Genomic DNA, 22,984 nt, shown 5'->3' with positions numbered 1-22,984 from the left:
TAGAACTTCCTTGTAATTCTTGTACCAGGAAATACAACACAACAATATTACCTCATGCGTTGTGGGGTGAGCAAAATGAACTGTCGATGATGCTGAGAGTCAGCCACCTTAAGAATCATATCCATTGCAATTCTTCTGTTAACCATATCCTAAAGACAAAAGATTTATCAGGCATTGGTACTGACTCTGTACTTCACTGGTCAATTATTGCACAAGTTAGGACAAATGCTTAAGAATAAATTCATTAGAAAATATCTTAATAGAATAGAAAAACCTATTGGAATTCATTCATACACAGTAAAGCTTAGCTAAAGAAAACTAATAAAAACTAAGCTGGAGAAACATCAAGGTTAAATTCTAAAAGCTACAAATTATAGTCTGGGAAATTCTTAAACTCTACTTTTTGGTATACATGGACAATAGAAAGCTTCTATCAGAACAATCACACACTCCTACTCACAATTTTTTTCTATCAGCTTTGATATTCACGTAGTACTTCTTACTTTACTGGTATGCTGAGATGAACTGTATTTTAGTAGAATAATGTTTCCTAGAAAATCCTGCCTCAAGATTACCTGGAAGGATTTAAGGGCTGCATGAAACCTAAGATATTATGTAGCTTGTTTTTATTATGATTATTATTGTTATTATTATTACTATTTTGAACACAACCTTAGGCTTACTGAAAAAGATGTGTAATGGAAAGCCATTATTAGCAGGGTTTAAACAAAGCTCTGCCTCTATACATTGTCACACATGAAACTAGGTATCTCCCTTGGTATATGCTGATGGAGTCCTCTTGTGGTGGATCTCCAGGATTACACCAAAAGTAACTACGGAACGTGGAGACAGTAAGGTTGCACTTGCTGGCACAGCAGTAGAAAGAAATTGTGTGGAATTATTTATGGAATAGATGACATAGATTTCTGCAGGGTCTATGGTTCTGAGTATCCACCTTTTTCTGGACAGATGGATAAATTTCTGCGCGACTAACTTGTAAAAGAGGACCTAATCTTTGGAACTCAGCTGAAAAATGACTGCTTGACCACCTTAGATACATACTTTCCTTTTTTAAATTCTTTATATACAAAGTATATTATCTTTTTCCCCTCTAGGTCTGTGATTCCCAGTAAATAAATCATTGATGGGAGAGGGACACTGAAGGCAAAATGAAACAATCCAGTATCAACTCTTTGTCTCTTTATTTTCTCAAACCATACCATACTGCATGTTAATAAGGAGGAAATAAAAATATATAAAAGAATTGGTTAATCGCCTATCCGGGGAAGCTGTACACAAAGATGAGGTTTATCAGTTTTAGCTGACATTAGTATTTACTGTCCATTATTCTGCATTTCAGCATCTTGGAAAGATGCTACTAGGTAAAGTATAAGACAAATTTCTGAGTAGCAACAGTGAACTCAGTTGTGACACTTGCTCTGAAAAAAAAAAAAAACAAAACAAAACGAAAAAACCCAACCCACAAAGATCTCAAAATTGGTAGAAGCCAAAGCACATGCTAAGCCCAGAACTGTCAGAGCAATATGCAGAGGCAACCTGTGACAAACATAGTAACAACTGTTTGGGGAACTATTAAGAAGTTGTATTTTATGATTTTTGTGCTGAACTAAGGTTTAAGCACGTAAAGTAACAGAGATGCTCATAGCTCCGGATACCAACTTCAGAAACAGAATAAGCTTCAAAAGTCACTACACAAAGTGAACAAGATCCCTAACAAGTTTTGTTTTGGGGGATTTGGGGTTTGGGGTTTTTTATTTATTATTTACAGTTAACTATAGCGTTTAAAAATCTAACCAAATACACATAACAACCCAACGATTTCACTAATTTATACAAATCAGAATGGCAAATATAGTTTAAGTTTAAATATACCATGTAGACATCAAATTCATCCAAGCATCTGAAAGGAGATTCAGTAATGGACCACAGAGAAAGAATGAAACAAACTGTTGAGAAGGAACGTTCACCTCCTGATAAGGACCTCACGTCATTAAGGGCAGCTTTGTCTTCCTCTCGAGGCTGAACCTTGAAATAAAAATATTAGAGCAATTTTTAAACCTGAGATGGAGTCTTACTAACAGAATCATAATTTTAACAGCAAACACATTACACATGAACAGATAGTGATCACTTGAGAACAATTTTATGCACTTCACTGCCACTGCCATTATGGAATGCGATGGCTCCTAACCACTTAACACTTTTCTAAAATCACTGCAACTTTCTCCATCACAGTAAAATACATTGAACAAATTGAATGACTCTGCCAGTGTTTTCTTATTCAATTCTCTATTTTTAATAGCTATTAAACAATGTTTAATAATTGTCAACCAGTGTAGTTCTATTACAGTAAAATCCAATGGTTACCAGCTACAATAGAAAAGCAGGTAATTGATTTACAGCAGGAGTTCAAAGGTGGAACAGTCTCTTTACCAGAATACATAAAACACTGTGAAGTCCTTTGGTTCTACTGATTATGATGACACCTTGTGGCACTCCCCCTTTAAGATTAAACTTAAGCATTTTCTTGTCCTGTTAATTACCTTAGCTTTAACAAGCTAAGCAGGAAAGAAAGAATTATTTTGGAGTGGGGTCTTTTGGTGTTGGGGTTTTTTTTTGAGCGGGGTTGTTTTCTTTTTTCAATTTACCTTCCTTGACTAAATATAGATCTCTTGCATGAGAAAAATGAAACATCAGCTATAAAAAAGTATTCTGATAAAGCCAGGTAATGACTTGACATTTTATGGGCTGAGTTTGAGTTCTTCAGATACCTATCCTTCACCTGTTTAATTAAGACTGTGTCAACATGTATTTATGTTGTCACTACACGTTTTTGCCCTCAATTCCTAAAACTGAAGTCTCCCACAGAAACAAAAGTAATTACCTCCGTGACTAAAACTTTTTGGGAGGTATGTTAAAAGATACACAGAAAAGACATAATATTGAAGCTTTCAGCCATTAAAAGTTGTTTAAATAACAACTAGAGCCATTATACAATCACACAAATACAGGCAAACTTCCTAGCAGTGAAATAGGAATGAGTCATTTTGAAAGGCTGACTAGGATGACTTGCTAATGAATTCCTATCCTTAGCATAAGACAACAGTCCAAATTTATTCCATGTAATCTAGCAACCTGCCCATATAAGATGGCAATATGGTTTTCATTCTTGCTTGTTTTCAACATCCTACAATTTAGCACCACATTTTGGAGGGGAGAACAATTTATTCTATCCTTTGCAATGCATGTTCTAGCAGCTGGTATTAAAAAAAAATAATTCATTACATATTATGATTATTGAAGTAATATAAAATAACTTACTGTTATTGAAAGTGTCTCATTCTTGTGATCAAAAAGTATTTTTCCAGAGCAGGCTCGAAGACGTAACAAATTGTCAAAGTAGAGTTTGCATCGTAAAGAAAGGAGCCTTACATCAGTTAAATCAAGCAAACAAACATTAGGTCAGTGAGTTTTAAAATACATGGAAAAGTGACAACAGATTTTCATCAACAGTTCCACATCATAGTCTTAAATATTAAGCACTGCTCCATTAATAACATTTTCCCAAATCAATTATGCTCTCAAGCAGGTGACATTTGATACTGGACATATTGGAGAGAATCACTGACACAAAGTAACAAGGTAAGAAATCCCAATGTACAGGCTTTGTATTTTCTAGAAGTCTGTTTCAATAGACTGGAAGTTTTTTGGGTTTTGTTTTTTTTTTTTTTTTTTTTTTTTTTTTACACAATTCTTCCACAACTTCAACAGAAAATCACCACATTCCACTTCTTTCCTATGTAGTATTAGGACTGCATAGTAAAGATAGTAAAGAACTTACACGGACTCCACTAGACTCCAGGAATTGAAGTGTTGAGTATTAATTTCTCCCCGCACCCCCTTCCCCTCCAATTCTAGCATATAATTCCCCAATAGACAATACATCACGGTTGCTTCAAGAAAGAACTATCGTTCTTTAATACAACTTAAAGCAGGATTCATACTCAAATTTGGGCACTAGGAACAAGATTCAGTTTGACACATGGGCACCATAAGGCAAGCATCAGATTGTGCTGTTACCCACCACTATTTCTATACTTCCACCTGCAAAGGTTGGGATTCTCCTGACCATTACTACTTGTCAGGATCATCCTGGCACCACGTCCAAATCCCAGATCAAAAAGTACAGAAAGCAGAGCCAACACAGATATCCCTCAGTTTCTGCTGAAGGGAGTGATAAATGATAAAGAACTGCACTGGAAAACAGACCATCAGACCTTTTGAAGGGAGGCCACCACAAAAATCTTCATTGATAGGTATAGGATACTAAGGGACTGATACAAGAAAGAAGGGGTACACTCCTGGTATGGACACTCCATGAGAGAAGCAGCTGTCAAATTGCAGAACCTGAATAAAGATCTTGAAATTTTTTCAGCACGGGGCACAGAAAAAGTGTTTGGCCCACAATAAAATTATGTGAGCACAGCACCACTAATTATACTCAACGAAAATGAGTGACGGTGGAGATGATTTCAATGCTAGCACGTTGCTGGTATTTTACTGACCAAAACCAGCACTGAAACACCAAAACAGAACTGCCTTGGATTAAGTCAGCACAGTCGAGGCCTTTGGTGTGAAGCAAAATACAGCCTCCACTAATCACGTTGTTTTTCCAGCTGTCAGTCCAGACTGCCTCTAAACTGTCTGGCACAACAGTATTGGGTCTGGGAGCAGGATTAGGTTAAAAAGATTGCTGCGAGTACCACCTTAAAGATACCGCATTCTCGCAGGTCTGCTCTATAAATTTCACTCTGGAATATGGGCACATACTTACATCTACGTGTTAGTTTATCTGAAACCTGAAATTCAGTAAAGTTACCTCACCTTAAGAATTGCCGATATATTTTGAATCTCTGAGTCATTATTTCTTCCAGCAGCCTAATAAACTTCTTTAAATGCTTTACTTTAGTGTTTGCATCCTCATATCTTTCCTTTGCATCATGAAATTGCCTGTTTTAATTAACAGAAAGTCTAGGATCAACATGCATTACATTAAAACCAAGCTATTGTTGTAAATGCTGAAAATGAATTTAATAATCAAAACACTCAAAAACTTCCTTGTTAGGATCTACGTTAAAGTTAAAAGCATTTGATGAGTCAAGTAAGGCACTGTTCACAAATGAGAAGTGGTCGAAAATTAAGTTTTACTTCTATTTTTAATTCTTTTGAAAGGAAATTCTTACACCAAGGAGAATGAACCTCTGGGCTTTCCATGCTCAAGAATATCCAAGGTGTGTGATTCCTTGAAATACACGGCAGTCAAAACCTCAAATAATTGCTTAACTTCTAGCATGAATAACTAATGCAGAAGTATGCTTAATGCTCATTGCATCACACAACAATGGCGAATTATGTTCACACCATGTAGTCATAATTGGGATACTTCTAAATATTAAGAGGGTATCTGATTATTGGTAACTTCATATATATAGTACAGTCATGGTCTAAAATCACTAGAGGGTATTTCAACACTCCTAAACCTGTATAACCTAAGCAATCAGCACAGCATGTTTCCATACCTTTGTACATGGTTTAAGTACTAAAAACATGTATAATGCATTGTGAGTCAATAAGAAAACTCTTCTTTCCCCTATCTTTTCCATCTTAAACTGCTTTAGACATTAAAGATGACTTACTGTACTATTTCTTCTCTGTTTCCATGGCGAAGATTTTCTGAATTTATCCTCTCTCTTAAGCGATTCATTTCTGCATCAAGACTCTTAACAGTTCTGCTGACCTCCATGCGCTCTGAGTAGATTTGCCTAGCTTGTGCTGTTTTTTCCTAAAGTAATGTTTGAAACTTTGTTACATTTAAAAAAAAAATCTGTTTAGTCTTTACAATAAATAATTTGTGGTATGGAAAAACAAGGTCTCCAAGCAAGAACAATGTTTTTGTATCATTCTTTGAGTACTTATTACAGCAAACCTAGTTATTAACAATTTTACTAACATCATCTACAGCACTGAAATAACTACCTACCTAAGAACTGTATCATTCTGAGATCTTTAATAAGTTCACAGTTATTTAGCTAATACAGATAAATAAGGAACCAAATTCACCATATTTAAACAGGACAGTCTTCCAAAAGGCTTTGTGGATGTGATTTCATAGTTAGTAAAGCTTGATTAGGTTAAGTCTTCAAAAGATCAGGTATGAGGTCTGTACAAGGAAAAACCTAGCATTCAAAACACCAAACCAGTGTTATTCAATTTAACTTAAAACACAAATTTTAAGGTTAAGTCATTATAATCTTTTCATTGCAAAATATAGAATAGTCCTAGGTGGATAACCCCTAACTTATCTGTCAAGACAGAAATGGTGCTCTGCCAGACAAAAAGATTCATTTAATACAAAATTAGTTTTACTTGATTTAGATAGTCAGGTTCAGACATAGCTGAGAGAATAATCAGTATAGCTGAGTATTAATATGGTCTGTATGTTGCACAAGTAGAATCATTTATTATTAAATATTAGAAGGATCATGAACATTTGACTTCAATAAAGAAAAAACCCCACACCTACCTCTAATTCTTTTTCTTTGGCAGCTAGTAATTCTTTATGTCTTTTTATGCAAGCCAAGTGTTCTTTCTGTTTGTCTTCATAGTGCTGCAAACGGCGTTTACTGTTTTCCACTTCTGAGTCAGCTTGGTTTAATTCATCCTGTTTGGAATAAATCAGGGTGTGAGCTGTTTGGGGTAGATTCCTAAGCATCTCTCTAATGTTTACTGGCTTAATACAGGTAATTATGTTGTTTTTAACACTGCCTAATTTATTTTGCTTTCAGTAAGACTACTCCTTCTAAAGTCCAGGAACTTTAACAGCAACTTATCAGAAAGCCTACACTCAATTCTGACAAGGACATAATACATGCTTGTAATGTTTCTAGGAATTGTATCTTGAGGCGATGTTTTAATCTTTGGAAAAAAGGCATTCTTTCTCCTAAACCTCCAAAAAATAAGCTTATTTTTTACACTACATTCTAGCCAGAACTTCTGATACCTGTGTAACATCAGCCAGAACTGCATTTCTATGTGAAAATTCAGTGCCCTGCTATACCTATGATGTAGACTATAACAATTTCTATACTACGTGTTTATACAGTTGAAGTGTATCATATCTTTCCAGAGAAGCAGACACAAAGAATGACAAATTAGAAGACAATTTTCTTCCTCATCCCTGTCAACTAGATGGCTTATCTTAAAAAGAAAAAAAAAAACAAAAAAAAAACAAAAAAACAAAACAACCACACCTCAAAAAAAACCAAAACAACAAACAAGAAAACCAACCACCACCACCAATAATGGATATTCTTATCTTTTTCTAATGCTGCCTTAAAGCCACAACTTGCTATACGTCAACAGTTCATTAAACAACTGTAGAACACATACCAGTACATCTAATCTAAAATCCTTTCAGGAATTTAAGAGTTGCCCTCTATTGTGTTTAGTACTCTTTATTAAGAGCAATAATGTCCTAAAATTCTGAATCAATCTGTTCTCTTTCCTTACATGGTTCTTCGTTTTAAATAAAACATATCTTTAGAATTTCCATAATAGATACATTATAGCTAATATATTTATCAGTTTTTTTCCTTACCTGTTTCCTTCCTCTTTTTCTTTGCTCTTGCTCTTTTAATTTGGGCTGACTACATAGCAATACACAATTTAAGTGAGGCATATAAGAGGTTCCTATAGTGGTCTTTCTAAGCTTTTCCTCATTCCATCCTTCTACAAGTTTACAATGCTGTAAATATGCTAGACTTACTTCTGTTTTCCATTTTCAAACCATTTATTCTTGGCAACGTGAGATTGCCTTCCATTTGCCAATATTAAATTTGCATGTCACCACTCTGCTACTTACCTTGAGTCTTACTACTTCTCTATGATTTCTAGGTGTCTTCTGTAGTCTTGAATAATTAAAGCTATGTTAGTACCTTCTGTGATTATGCAACTTTATAGAAAAACAACCATTTCATATAGAACTTCAAATGCTATTTTGAAAATCAAAGAGTTATGAACACTCTTAGCCAGGCCTTATCAGAAACAAACAAATAAGCCAAAACAACAAATGTGGTGCACTAAAAAGGGAAGTCAAGGAAACTATTTTTCCTTCCTTTTCAGTCCATGACTAAAAATACCTGTAAACAAACTCTCTTTAAAACATAAAATACTACAGCAACTACACTTAACAATCAACATCACCTTCAAAATATCGCCAAGCTTATTTCTTGACATCCTCTATTTCCATTTTCATAGGTAGACCTTAAATGCATCAGGAAGGAGCACAGTCTTTTCTCCTGCCTCCTTTTAACCTCTTGCCACATAAAGGGAACAAATTAAAAATACAACATCAAATTGTTACCTTAATTGGACCAGCAAGTTCTTCTACTTGATGAATTTTTTCTTTCATTTCTTCTAACTTTTTTTCAGCTAACTGGAGAGTATTTTTCAGTTCTTCCATTTTTCTGCTTTGTTGCTGCATGTCTTTTTTTACAGATTCCATCTTACCCTTATTTTCTTCAGCTTCATCTTCCTGTCAAAATATATTAAAATGAAGAATAATAAAAGGAGACATACATTTGCAAATTACTGTACAAGATTTTTATTTTGTTATCACTATCAGGGTACAAGATTACATGCAATACTGTGATAAGAATACTAGCAACTCAGGTAGTTGCCACCAAAAAGCCCAAAAGAAGAGACTGGCAGATCTTGTAGGAGACCACTAAACCAAATTGCAAAATAAAAAGTGGAATTTCTTAGTTATTTGACTGAAAATTAAGGGGACTTTATCTGGGAGTTGTAATGAAAAGAATAAAGGGGCTAGAATTTTGTGAAGACTTAGCCATGCTAATATTTTACTACAGTAATTTTTTAAACAAAAGAACAAGGTAACTTCCCTCCAGATTTGTGACAGAGTATATACATCCAGTATACAAAGGAATACAGAAAGAGTAAGTGGTTCATAACTGTTCCCTAGGAAATTATACCATTCCTAATAAATTATAATCACACATACTTTCTGATTTGAATAGAAAAATATTCCAAAACCTGGAAAAAAATGTGATACCTTGTATTGCTAAGATTCCTTTTCACAATCAAACAATTGTGAAATTAAAAAGTAGCAATGAAAGACAAATACCAAGTGAAAGAATAGCAATTAATCCATAGTAGTGATCAGAAAGGAATAAGGAGAAGCAAATCTATAAATCTACCAGTTCATAAGACCATTAATCAGAAGGCAATGGTAAAAATGTTGATGCTGAAAAAGCAAGTGTCCAATAATTTTTAAACAGGAAGATAATCTGCTACAGAAAGGTAATAGACTATTTTTCCATCTCACCAAAGGGACAAAGAATATACTTTTTTTAAACCAACAGAACTTGATTATCTGGAAAAGAGAAACCCTACAAGAGCTTACAGAATCTGTACCAATCCCTTACTTTTTGAGTAAATTTTGAAATGTTTACTTTCATGCATGCGTGCGCACACACACTGAAAGACAGACTACTGAAAAAGTGTGAGACTGTGACAACATCAGAAGTGACAAAAAAAAATCTGAGCAGCTTAGCCTCCCATTGATCCCAGATAAAATAGTGGAATGGAATTTAACTGAAACAACTGTAGTCAGGATTATTATTAACATCTATCAGCATGATTCCCAGAATTTAAATCTTGGCCATCTACACATTAGCTTATTGCAGAGTATCAGTTGAAATTCATGGCCATCAATATACAAATCACAATAGATTACCAAACATTTTTTCTGTTCTTGAACTATTATATGCACATTCTAAGAACACATGGGTAAGAATAAGAACTTTGAAGGAACCATCATACTACCATGATCCTTCCCTAGAGCAATATATGAAATATGGAAAAGAGGGGAGAAGGGGGGGGGGAAGAGGGGGGAGAAGGGGGGGGGGAAGAGGGGGGAGAAGGGGGGGGGGAAGAGGGGGGAGAAGGGGGGGGGGAAGAGGGGGGAGAAGGGGGGGGGGAAGAGGGGGGAGAAGGGGGGGGGGAAGAGGGGGGAGAAGGGGGGGGGGAAGAGGGGGGAGAAGGGGGGGGGGAAGAGGGGGGAGAAGGGGGGGGGGAAGAGGGGGGACAAGGGGGGGGGGAAGAGGGGGGAGAAGGGGGGGGGGAAGAGGGGGGAGAAGGGGGGGGGAAGAGGGGGGAGAAGGGGGGGGGGAAGAGGGGGGAGAAGGGGGGGGGAAGAGGGGGGAGAAGGGGGGGGAAGAGGGGGGAGAAGGGGGGGGAAGAGGGGGGAGAAGGGGGGGGGAAGAGGGGGGAGAAGGGGGGGGAAGAGGGGGGAGAAGGGGGGGAAGAGGGGGGAGAAGGGGGGGGAAGAGGGGGGAGAAGGGGGGGGGAAAGAGGGGGGAGAAGGGGGGGGAAAGAGGGGGGAGAAGGGGGGGGAAAGAGGGGGGAGAAGGGGGGGGAAAGAGGGGGGAGAAGGGGGGGGGAAAGAGGGGGGAGAAGGGGGGGGAAAGAGGGGGGAGAAGGGGGGGAAAGAGGGGGGAGAAGGGGGGGAAGAGGGGGGAGAAGGGGGGGGAAAGAGGGGGGAGAAGGGGGGGGAAAGAGGGGGGAGAAGGGGGGGGAAAGAGGGGGGAGAAGGGGGGGGAAAGAGGGGGGAGAAGGGGGGGGAAAGAGGGGGGAGAAGGGGGGGGAAAGAGGGGGGAGAAGGGGGGAGAAGGGGGGGAAAGAGGGGGGAGAAGGGGGGGGAAAGAGGGGGGAGAAGGGGGGGGAAAGAGGGGGGAGAAGGGGGGGGAGAAGGGGGGGGAAAGAGGGGGGAGAAGGGGGGGAAAGAGGGGGGAGAAGGGGGGGGAAAGAGGGGGGAGAAGGGGGGGGAAAGAGGGGGGAGAAGGGGGGGGAAAGAGGGGGGAGAAGGGGGGGAAAGAGGGGGGAGAAGGGGGGGAAAGAGGGGGGAGAAGGGGGGGGAAAGAGGGGGGAGAAGGGGGGGGAAAGAGGGGGGAGAAGGGGGGGGAAAGAGGGGGGAGAAGGGGGGGGAAAGAGGGGGGAGAAGGGGGGGAAAGAGGGGGGAGAAGGGGGGGGAAAGAGGGGGGAGAAGGGGGGGGAAAGAGGGGGGAGAAGGGGGGGAAAGAGGGGGGAGAAGGGGGGGGAAAGAGGGGGGAGAAGGGGGGGAAAGAGGGGGGAGAAGGGGGGGGAAAGAGGGGGGAGAAGGGGGGGGAAAGAGGGGGGAGAAGGGGGGGGAAAGAGGGGGGAGAAGGGGGGGGAAAGAGGGGGGAGAAGGGGGGGGAAAGAGGGGGGAGAAGGGGGGGGAAAGAGGGGGGAGAAGGGGGGGGAAAGAGGGGGGAGAAGGGGGGGGAAAGAGGGGGGAGAAGGGGGGGGAAAGAGGGGGGAGAAGGGGGGGGAAAGAGGGGGGAGAAGGGGGGGGAAAGAGGGGGGAGAAGGGGGGGGAAAGAGGGGGGAGAAGGGGGGGGAAAGAGGGGGGAGAAGGGGGGGGAAAGAGGGGGGAGAAGGGGGGGGAAAGAGGGGGGAGAAGGGGGGGGAAAGAGGGGGGAGAAGGGGGGGGAAAGAGGGGGGAGAAGGGGGGGGAAAGAGGGGGGAGAAGGGGGGGGAAAGAGGGGGGAGAAGGGGGGGAAAGAGGGGGGAGAAGGGGGGGAAAGAGGGGGGAGAAGGGGGGGAAAGAGGGGGGAGAAGGGGGGGAAAGAGGGGGAGAAGGGGGGAAAGAGGGGGGAGAAGGGGGGGAAAGAGGGGGGAGAAGGGGGGGAAAGAGGGGGGAGAAGGGGGGGAAAGAGGGGGGAGAAGGGGGGGAAAGAGGGGGGAGAAGGGGGGGAAAGAGGGGGGAGAAGGGGGGGAAAGAGGGGGGAGAAGGGGGGGAAAGAGGGGGGAGAAGGGGGGGAAAGAGGGGAGAAAAACTCACCAAAAGTAACGAAGATAATGCCATTGCCATATTTGTAGATATTCTATAAAGTGTTACATTCTTCACTATTTATCCAACTTGTACACTAATTGAAAATCTACAGTATCTGCTTATTCCAAAACACTGCCAACATTAAAAGACATTTCACATCCTTATTAGACATAATTTGGTAACCTATTCTTACTAATGTACGGATGTCCACTGACTGGTGTTCTTCCATATTTTCGATGTCTGCTATTTCTGCATTTGTTGTTCTTATTTTTATCTGAAAAGAAAATAAATATTCTTAAGCCTAAAGAGAAAAGTTCACACTTGTTCGTTTAAGTCAACACAGAAAGCAAGATATTTCATCTTTTAGTTTCATTAGTACCTACAAGAAACAGAACTTTTCCCACTTACCGATGGAATCCATTTTTTTAGATGTTACTTGTTCTGAGAGTTACATGCACTTTAAATAATTAAGTTATTATTGTATTTCCATTCCACATGACAACTGAATAACATATATTTTATTTTTCCTTCAAATATTTATTTTCAGCAATTTAAGTCCATGTGCCAGGTTTTTTACTGTTTCTTATTTGTAATTTACTGAATATAACCTTATACAGTACGTATTATCTTACGCTGCCTAACTGTAACATCACTGGCCACCACAAATACACATATTACCTAGAAGTACTGGAAAACAAAGAAAACTAGTAGTTGTAAAACGGTTTATAAAGAAATTAAAAATAAGAAAACTTAAAGGTGAAGTATTCATCATATTAAAATGGGTTAAGAATATAAATGAAGAGCATGAAGAGAAACAAGATTCTGGGAATGAAGAGGCAAGGCTCAACAGAGATAAAGGAAGGGGAAGCAGGGAAAAGAAACTTGCATCAAATATTGCAACAACTTTCTATCTGTGTCAAAAAAAAGGCAGTAGAAATTTGTGAGATTTAGCACAAGGGGGCGGGGGGCAGGGAAGATACCATACAGAAACAGCAGCATAAGCAGCATATGCTAGGATTGATGTGGCCTCTATCACTCTGTCCTAAATAACGAAAACATACTACAAAAGTAAACAACATGAAGGCAAAAAAGAAAAGTAGGGATAAACATTAAAAACTATCATCCACTCAAAATACATTGCAGAAGTCGAAATGAAATAGAGAAAGACTGACCAGTTTCTAAAAACTAACACTGTTCCTATTTTTACCTGTAGTTCTTTTTGGCGTCGTCGAAGACTGTGAAGATGATCTTCATTCTGCCTAATCTCATTTTCAGTGGAATATAAACGTTGCTGAGATGCTGTCAACTGTGACTTTTTGTTTTCAATTTCTTTCTCCAAGTGACTTTATAAACAAAGTGATATTGAGATATTACATAGTACACAGATATTATTTATTGCACACACACACAGAGAAATACACAAAGAAAAACTAAATGCATGACAAGACAAAGGCTAAAAATGCACTCCACTAGAAAAAAAAAGATCTTAAGTTTGTTATGCATTGGATGGTTTTAACAATCAATAAAAAACCCACCAAAGCTCTACAGCAGAACTCAGTTAACCAGCAGATAGCTGCTTAATGGTCCTAGTACAATGCCTAGCAGATAAACCATTCATGTATTTGAACCATCTGTAACCTCTGTTAGCAATTTTCACAAACAGGCCAAATGTTTGAACTAAGCAGCGGTGTTACTTCTAAAAATGCTACTACTGCATCTTGAGAGAAAACAAATACTTTGGTTAGGACAAAACACTTCCAGTCAGAGAAAAACATAGTAACAGAGATGTTAAAATAGTATTTTAGATAGTCTTATACTTTTCCTTCTACAAAGGAGGTCATATCCAGAGATTTCCACAATTAATGTGTTCAGTTTGTGGTAAAACTATCTGAAATGCAAAACTAAGCTATTTTTTATTACTATTTACAGATGGCAAGACTTTGATTGTGTCTTTTACCCCTGCAAAAGAAAGGGGAAGCTTTACTAATATTACAGTAAAAAAAATATAATAATCTTAATACAAGTGTTTAATCCAACTTTTGTTATAGATGCATGAAATGGACTGATTAAGTCTGACCCCAGAATCAATGTTTAATAAATTGCATATACTACTCCAGATAAATGTGTCATTGCTTTAGGCTAAATACTGAATGGGGAGGAAGATATTTTTCCTTTTTATCTGGCCTACATCATTCCCCCATAGTAATATTGGTAATGAAATGCCTATAACACTTTGAAAGTTCAGATAATCTTTACTTAAAGTTCATTATATACTGACATAAACAAAGTACAGATAACTGACATATTTAAAACTTTTGAGTTTACAGAAATAAATTGTTAATATTCAATTCAGTCTACACTATCAGCTATTAATACTAAAATTAAGTAAATATTTTATTTTGAGCCTCAGATTATATTACAGACATATTAAAAGTATTCTATTGTCACCAATTTGCTCGGTGACAGTTCAAGTTTGTAAACTTTGAAATACATTTGGCTTTTTAAACTACCATTTTGAAAGTAATGAGAAAAATCCTAAAAAATAAAATCAGGGGAGGGGTAAGTGAAGCTCATCAGAGATGCCTACCATGAGTGAAGTCAAAAGCCTGAGAAAACACAGATGCAAAGACTGAAACCAGTAGACCTACATGTGCCAATGTAACTTTGGTTTGAATAATCAGGCTTCCTTTACAGTAAACTACAATACCACTGTTCAGGTATTACATTTCTTAAGAAACAGCTTTGACTCCACACTCTTTTTCAGCAAGCGTAAAATAAAAAGGAAGGTAACTAGATTTCCTGGAGCATTCAACCCAGCAAATCCCTACTTGCTGGGCAAGATTTACATGCCACAAGCTGAAAAATATCTAGGTACAACTCAGTTTTGTACCTATCACAGAAAGGCATTGAAATAAAGAGGTTTCCCAGAATTCTCGGAAAGGAAGTGTAAGTCTCAGAAAGAAAGTGGAGAGACTGGAGATTAGTGTATGTGCAAATAGACAAATACGCAATTCCACTATTCATGTCAACAAGCGCACTTTTTACAAATACAACACAAGATGCTAACCTTATTTCCGCTTCAACATCTTTGCTTAGGAACTTGGGTCTGAGATAATCAGAAGAGTAATACCGTCTTTCAAATACTTGATCACCTTCAGCAGTGAAAGCTTCTCTACAATTTTTTGGGGGCCGATTAAACTGCATTACTTCACGAGCTTTACGGCTACTCTGAAAAATACAATGGCCTTATCATATCAACAGAAAAGCAACCATAATTAGAGATATCAATTTAAAACTTATCTAGAAGCTCTCATCCAGGAATAATTTCAATTCCTAATGAAAAATAAGAAATACAGTAATGAAAGAATGTGGAAAAAAAAAAATCTATGTCAAGAATCTGCTTTTCTTAGTTGAATAAGACATTTATGTTCTCAAAACCCACCTCCTTAGTTTTGCTGCCCATTTCTTTTCAAGAAGAAATTTATCTGCATTGTATGTTCCATAGTATAAAGAGTCCCTTATAATTTGCTGGGGGTGGGGGTGGAAATCGGTAACCAAAAAGTCACTATGCACAGACATATTTAATTATCAAAAGTGGTATACACATACAGGAAACAATCTTCCAAAGCAAGCCGTGAAGCATGTCAAACAATATTCAATTAAGTTTTGGGGAAACATGCTTGTAAAAAACAATATTGCCAGTGCCAGACTAAGTGGTCACAAGTGCCTTTGTCCAAGGCAATCATGTTATCCATTCAGAAGTATCATTTCTTCCACACCATACCTGTTCAACTTTTCAGATTCAGTTGAAATTATTCAGGTTGGGCTCTGTTGCGGTTTAAACCCAGCCAGCTACTAAGCACCACGTAGCTGCTCACTTGCTTCCCCTCCCACCCAGTGGGATGGGGGAGAGAATAGGTCGGGGGGGGGGGGGGGGGGGGGGAGGAAGTAAGACTCATGGGTTGAAAGAAAGAAAGAAAGAAAGAAAGAAAGAAAGAAAATAACAACAGTAATAAAATTACAATAATAATAATAAAAGAATTGGAATATACAAAACAAGTGATGCACAGTGCAATTGCTCACCACTCGCCAATTGATGCCCAGTTAGTTCCCAAGCAGCAATCCGCCCCTGCCCAGCCAACCCTCTCGTTTATATACTGTACATGACGTCACACAGTATGGAATATCCCTTTGGCCTCTTTGGGTCAGCTGTCCTGGCTGTGTCCCCTCCCAACTTCTTGTGCCCCTCCAGCCTTCTTGCTGGCTGGGCATCAGAAGCTGAAAAATCCTTGACTTAGAATAAACACTACTTAGGAACAACTGAAAACATCAGTGTGTTATCAACATTATTCTCATACTAAATCCAAAACATAACACTATACCAGCTACTAGAAAGAAAATTAATTGTCCCAGCCAAAATCAAGGCAGGTTCAAAGATAATAATGTTATGAAAATCAGTAGTTAGGTAAGGCAGAGGGGGAAGAATAAAACTAGCATTCCTGCCATTAGGAAAGCCTAGAAAGTTCAGCTGATACATATCCCATTCAGTAACAGCCACACTTGATAAACAGTCAATCAGCTCTGCACTAGACAGAGCATAAACTGCCTCTTTTCCAGTAGGAATGTCAGAGGACAAACTGGGACAAGTAGTTTTGGAGAAAAACAGAATCCACAAAAAGTAAGCTTCATTAGTTCTGCTGCTTTCTTTAAATGAAAATACATACATCCTATTTTTCTTTGAACATTTTACCTGTAATCTTATCTGCAGGAGCTGGTATGTTCAGTAGTAACAGAAAATAAAAAAAACAGTTTAGATCAGAAATCATATGGTGGCAGAAAACAGTTCATTAACATGTTTTTATGGTTATCAAAAAAGATTGTTATCAAAATAGTATGTAATCTTAATTCAATGCCAGTTGCTAGTCACCTCGTTCAAATCCTACTTAATAACCGATTATTGCTTTTTTTATTTATTTATTTTACCAGACTCTATCCACAACCATGTTTCTTTGCACTCTCATCTCAAATGCTTTAACACTGCCAAGTCCAAAGGGGCTCTGGTTGTTGTGGTCAATGAAAAATAAATTAGGCTGTGAATGCTAACAGGTGGCTGATAATTTCATATTTAAGAGTAGATGGTTAAATATCTAAAAGGGAACTTTTGAACTCTCAAGCACAAGCCTGCTACAGCTATAACTGGTATGGGCTGGTTGCAAATTTTGATAACACCCAGACTACAGGGAACTGACAGAACTTGAAGCCACCAGTTAATAAAGAGACGTCAGACAGAGACAGCAGTTAGGAGTCTGATTACACACACACACACAGACTATTTAGACTGGGAAACTAGACCACTTAAAAGGCCCAGAAAGGTAGTGGTGAACATCCCAGAAAGAAACAGGGAAGATCCTGGAAACACACGGGGAGAGATCTGTAGAAACAAATCCCAGGGCATACCCAGGGACCTTGGCCAGTAACAGCCCAAACAGGTATCTGTGAGCAGCCGCACAGCAGGAACCAATATGATTTTCTGCCTGACCTGCCCTGACCAGCAGCGATCTCCCTGCTGGGGACAGCAGTTAAGACCTATGAAGGTAGCATTGGGGAAGAGGAGCTGAGAAACAAGTAAGTGTGTGGAAATAAAAGATCTAACCTTGTCAGTTCTTAAATAAATCCCTGTATCTAAATCTACTATGGGATGTCCGTTTACTCCGTCTCACCCATGATAGAAAACAGCATTTGCTGACAGTTTATCAAATGCCAAGAGCGCCTTACTGGGAGCCCTCCAGTGGTTACGTACATGTGTGTGTACTGCACTGTAACAGTGATAACTGATACAGTTGGCCTCTCCTGAGCCATAAGGGTCCTCACCTTTCCTCAGGGCGGGGGGGAATCTTTCTCTTCCTCTTTTGTCCATTACAGACACTACCAGTGAAGGGATCTTATATGCTCCATACAAAAAAATAACAAACCAAAAACCACTTTTCTTTAAAGACCAATAGGGAGTGTAGAGCCTTACTTTAATCAGCAGGATTGCTTCTATACGCCTCACATCGATCAAACAATTGGCAACCACTGCATGATCTATTTCCAATGCTGTGAGAACTGATGGGAATTCTGGATGATGAACTCCTCTAAAGAAAAGAAAAACCACCATTTAAAGCTCAGAGATTCTTTAAGAAAAAAAAAATTACAAATAGTTCTTTTCAACTAATAAATAATAATTTGAACCCATCAAGGCTAAGCAATAAAATTTAAAACATAACTTACCTGTGTCGAACATCATAAACTTCATTCTGAAATTTATTTACAATTATTTGAGGTCTAAATCCACGTGGATAATATTTTGACATCAGTAGCTGAAGAGTTCTTTCATCACTATGATTATCACAGCAAAATGCCTGAACTAGGCTTTTTAAACAACATTCAACAGCCAAGGTCAGCTCAGCATCTTTCGGATGAATGAAAGCACCTAAGTAAACATAAGAGACAAGGCTTTAGGAGCTACGTTCCATAATAAAACATCCAGTAGTGCATTTTTACCATTCAAGGTTTTTCTTTTGTTGTGTTACAGGTTTAAGAGTCTAAAATAAACTTTTCCTACAAGAAGAAACCCCATTCCCCTTCCCCCCCAAAAAAGAGAAGTTAATTAAAAGATAAAGAGCTCCACAACAGACAAGCTACCCTGAGAACAGACATATAATTTCTCTTCCTATAGAGAGACCTATACATATTTGGAGGCCTACATTTTCTTCCAAGATCTTTGACAGAGCACTTCCATTAAGGTACCAATTTTATGGCAGCTCAGCAGGGTTATATCAAGGCAAAGACTGCTAATCAACAGTTTAATGCTTTAAGGGTAAAGGCAGAGGAACAACTATACATGTTAAACAAACATGAAGATTTTCATCACCTGTATTCAGTAGTACGTGTGTTTGCATGTTCTTACCCTGCAGTAAATGCCAAGTACTTAAGTACTTGGCCTTTACACTTACATCCAGAATATGCTGAAGCCATTACTCTCATTCACAAACTGAAAGTAGCAGTCACTGCCAGAGCTGGACAAAAAAACCCAATGAAACCAAACTTTCCAAGAAAATCTCAGTTGGTTCTGAGTTGCTATATGCAAAACATCTCAAGTTTGACAAGCCCACAAAGTCAACCACTGGACATTTTGAACAAAGTCTGTCCAAGAGCTAGACAGTGCTGCTTGTTCCTTGACAGACAGCCAAAGAACAGTAGTCTGATGCTTAGAGGGTGTGGGGGAGTCAGCGGGGTGCACTGAAAGTTTCCCACTGTAACTACATAAAATATCTTAACAAAACCAGCTGGAAAACGAGTAAAAACAGTAGATGTTAGCTAGTTCACACGACTAAAAGGACAGAAACAAGAGATAACCTACCAGGACAAAACCTTTAGTCCAGGAAGTATAGAAGATATATCTGAAGCTCCTTAAAGAACAAATAGTTTTTCTAAAAGATCACTGTTTACATTAGCAGCCATGAAATAAATCCCATGAGGAATTATGTCTTTTTCAGCAGTCATTCTTACCTAAAGGTCCAACAGGTTTGTGTTTAAAGCGCCCTTGCCTGTAAGCTGTTTCAACTGCTTCAAGAAATGCTGGTATATGCGGTCCGAATCTTTTCAAGGTATTTGTTTTACTATCTTTCAGCTCTCTCAGCTGTTTCTGCCTGGCACCCAGTGCTTCTTTCACATCACAGTCTTCTCTCCTAAGAGAACAGGACTTTTTCAGTAGCAATAGCTTATGAAGGCTTTATTTGATTAAAATAATTATAAAGTCTCATTTTTCAAATACTAATAGGACAGTGTATCAAGACCTTAATACCTCACTGTACAGCTAGCTACACACGCAATGTTTTCAGAGTTTCAAGGAACATGGAGATAAAAAAGCAAGAAAGAAAATGACTACTTTGCAACAGTTTTACAAGACTTATTTCTAACAATTATTATAAGTTTATTTTATCTCTAATTATATGCTTCAATTTCACCATCTTCTACAAAGGTCTTCAACAGAACAAAGTTACTGTTGGTTACAATAACTGATAAAAGACATTTACACTAATACATCAAGTGCAATAAGCAACAATTCTCAAATCTCTTAAGACAATAAATGACAACATCACCATAATCCCCCGGTAATCATTGTTCAAGTTCAGGTTTCCAAATCAAAGCCAAAGAGTGCTTTGTTTTTCTAGCCTGAGTATGGGCTAAATTGGTGTTTGAACCATTTGCTTCAAAGTCTCTATAAATTTGCCTTTAACTGTAGGGACAATAACAGCCCCTAAGTGAATCTATTTCCTTATATCATGTTATGTATCTTGTGACATCATATCAGGATGTACTAGTCTATTAAACAACATGACAAAATTTAAGTTATAGTCAGCCCATAGGATGATAAAAGAATAAGGGGACAGATGGTGGGTGAAAGAAAGAAGGGCATTAAACTGGTAGTATGGATTTATATCAGGCTTTAAGTTAGTAATACCTTTCACCTTTAATGAAAAAACTGTTTTCTTAATTTAGAAACTTTTGGAAAACTAAGTCATGTTGTGACAAAGACAAAAATTTAGCAAGTCCTAAGATAAACTAGGAAAAAAAATAGAAACAGAAGCCTAATACCTCAGGGAATGCAGGTACATAAGAAGGGACCTCTCATAACTTGAAACAAAGGAAAACAGTTACATTCAAAAAGCATAACTTACCTAAGTCTAGCATGTTCTTCCTTACACTTATATATAGCCTGCTGAAACTGATCCACCTGTTGACCAATCATTATTTCTTCATCATGGACTGCCTTTAACTGTTCCCTTAAGTGTGCAATTTTTCTTTGCCTTTCCAATTTTTCAGGCTCTGAAACTTGATTAGCACTAGAAAAGACCATACTTCAATAAACCACACTGAAGATTTATAAGCGACATGAACTTTTATTACCTGTATCACACAAAAGATTTATACATGAGAAAGTTATGTTTAAGATTCTGCGCATTTACAAGATCTACAAAGCATAAATACTAATTTTTTAATTTTTTTTTTAATTTGTAATCACACATAACTCTCCCCAGTTACGTTCCTATTACATTTAGTTTAAGGTATATTTGTTTTGCAGCCCCATGGAAGCTAGAAAATGTATGTTACCACCAACAAAATAGAAAAGCTTTTTTCTGCCCAATTACCTCATCACATTCTAGTCAAAATCTTGGTATGCAAAGAAGCAGGATCGGAAACAGTTAAGTATTTAACTGGACCCTGCTGAAATTTAAAGAAAATATTTTGTTACTGCAGATTTTCTCATTAATCAGAACAGCTCACTCCCTGCATACTTATACCTTAACTGTAATCACTATATTTGTACTTACCTGCTTTTCAGTTCTTCAATTCGTTTACGTAACTGTTCATTGTCTTTTCCCAGATGTTTTAACTCAGTTTTGAAACGGTTATAAAGTACCTATGAAGGAAATAGGATACAGTAGTTTAATAAATAGAAACAAGAAATAATTTCAAAAAGAGCTACAGTTTTGAGTAAATAAACACTGAACTGCATCAAAACAGACAAACATAACTTGAATTTCAAGAATGTGAAAAAGAAAGAATAACAGTTAACTTTAATCATATTTATTTCGACCTAAGCTTAACACCTGTATAAAAATATAAACCCCATGGCCCCAGAACAGAAACTACTTGCAAGTCAGGCACGAAATTGCAACTATTTTGAACTGCACTGCAGATTCAGGAAACCTAGACACAGATGGAGAAGTGCATATGGGTAGCACATGGACAAGATAAATGCTTTAACTTGGTATGAACTTTGAAAGTTCTTTTTGCCTACCTCAGCTTCGTTGACTGCTTTTCTTCTTGCCTGCACATCAGCCTTCAAAGAAATATGCTGAGGATGCAGGGCTTGCGCTTCTTCACTTACTGTTATTAACTTCTCTTGTATTATTTTGTACTTTTCTTCTGCTTCACTCACTTTTACCTTTGGTACAAAAAGAGAATGATACACAAGTAGTAATGAAGCAAAACTTTCTTAATGCTACAGAAGAAATCTCTCTCAAAAGAATCCATTCAACATGACTCATTTGCACTTTTTTTTGGTTTAAAAAAAATAAAGCAATTCATTGCCACTGTAGATAGGCTAAAATGAAAATTAATAGAGGAACATACTCAGTAAACCAACAGACTACCAGATCTGTGAAATAAACAGCAACCTTCTTTTCTAACTCATGGTTTACTCAAACACAGGAGTCTTAATACAATAAGGTAACCCAGCTTTTTGTGAAAAGCTAAGATGGCCAGCTTCAATAGCTTACAAGCTAAAGGACAAAGTTTAAATATTATTCGCATTCTTGAGTCAAGGAGCCAAAACTAGAGTGACATATGGTTTAAGCCATATACGTACCTGGCATTCTTCTAGCTTCTGAATAAACTTCTCTGTATTTCCTTCTTCAGCTCTGATGCCTTCTTTGATTGGCTGTATTTCTTTTTCCATCTCACCTACCTAAATAGAAGCATATATTAGCATATATCAGAATGTCCGCAGCAGATTGAGAATAATTTGAAGTACGTTTCATATGAGGAAACATATTTTAACATGACATTTACCACTGCCCACGCCATTTTATGTTTCAAATCTTCAAGACGATTTCGCATGTCATTCACAAACCCAATGCTTTTGTAATGTTCCTTTTTTTTACAATAAAGCCTCTTAAGTTCTTGAAGACGCTTATAAAAAAAAAGAAAAAGGTTCAATTGTGAGTGCAAAAAGCTGTGATACAACACAAAATTTTGGATAGATTTTTTTTTTTTAAATTTAATGTCACTGAGACCTAAACAAAAACTATGTAGTTCAACTCCTATAGTTACTTCAGTGCTCAGGTCTGTATTAATAATTACTTTAACTTTTACATACCTCTACTCCTTGTTCTATCTGAATACATGTATTTTCTTTAGTTTTCATAATAGATGAATAATCTTCTTTCATCTGTTCCAGCTGAGTTGCCTTCATAAAAAACT

The 22,984-nt window shown here is 38.2% G+C and overlaps 1 protein-coding gene across 2 annotated transcripts in view; it reads right to left on the bottom strand.

The window, feature by feature from the left end:
• Positions 1-22,984, bottom strand: part of SMC6 (structural maintenance of chromosomes 6) — a 40,926-nt gene that overhangs the window by 5,483 nt on the left and 12,459 nt on the right. For both annotated transcript variants that reach the window (XM_069805748.1, XM_069805747.1), the window contains exons 9-27: positions 22,881-22,982; positions 22,574-22,693; positions 22,371-22,469; positions 21,801-21,947; positions 21,331-21,419; positions 20,677-20,841; positions 19,505-19,683; positions 18,224-18,425; positions 17,973-18,087; positions 15,021-15,181; positions 13,161-13,296; positions 12,147-12,227; positions 8,444-8,614; positions 6,605-6,742; positions 5,718-5,863; positions 4,906-5,031; positions 3,343-3,448; positions 1,894-2,046; positions 52-149 (exon numbers count right to left, since the gene is read on the bottom strand). In XM_069805748.1, the coding sequence (XP_069661849.1) occupies positions 52-149; positions 1,894-2,046; positions 3,343-3,448; positions 4,906-5,031; positions 5,718-5,863; positions 6,605-6,742; positions 8,444-8,614; positions 12,147-12,227; positions 13,161-13,296; positions 15,021-15,181; positions 17,973-18,087; positions 18,224-18,425; positions 19,505-19,683; positions 20,677-20,841; positions 21,331-21,419; positions 21,801-21,947; positions 22,371-22,469; positions 22,574-22,693; positions 22,881-22,982 (2,534 nt within the window). The remainder of the gene's footprint in view (positions 1-51; positions 150-1,893; positions 2,047-3,342; positions 3,449-4,905; positions 5,032-5,717; positions 5,864-6,604; positions 6,743-8,443; positions 8,615-12,146; positions 12,228-13,160; positions 13,297-15,020; positions 15,182-17,972; positions 18,088-18,223; positions 18,426-19,504; positions 19,684-20,676; positions 20,842-21,330; positions 21,420-21,800; positions 21,948-22,370; positions 22,470-22,573; positions 22,694-22,880; positions 22,983-22,984) is intronic.

This window comes from Haliaeetus albicilla, chromosome 18, assembly GCF_947461875.1.
Source record: "Haliaeetus albicilla chromosome 18, bHalAlb1.1, whole genome shotgun sequence".
Taxonomy (NCBI): Eukaryota; Metazoa; Chordata; class Aves; order Accipitriformes; family Accipitridae; genus Haliaeetus; species Haliaeetus albicilla.
Note: the sequence above shows the minus strand (reverse complement) of the source record. Positions and strands in the feature narration are given on the sequence as shown.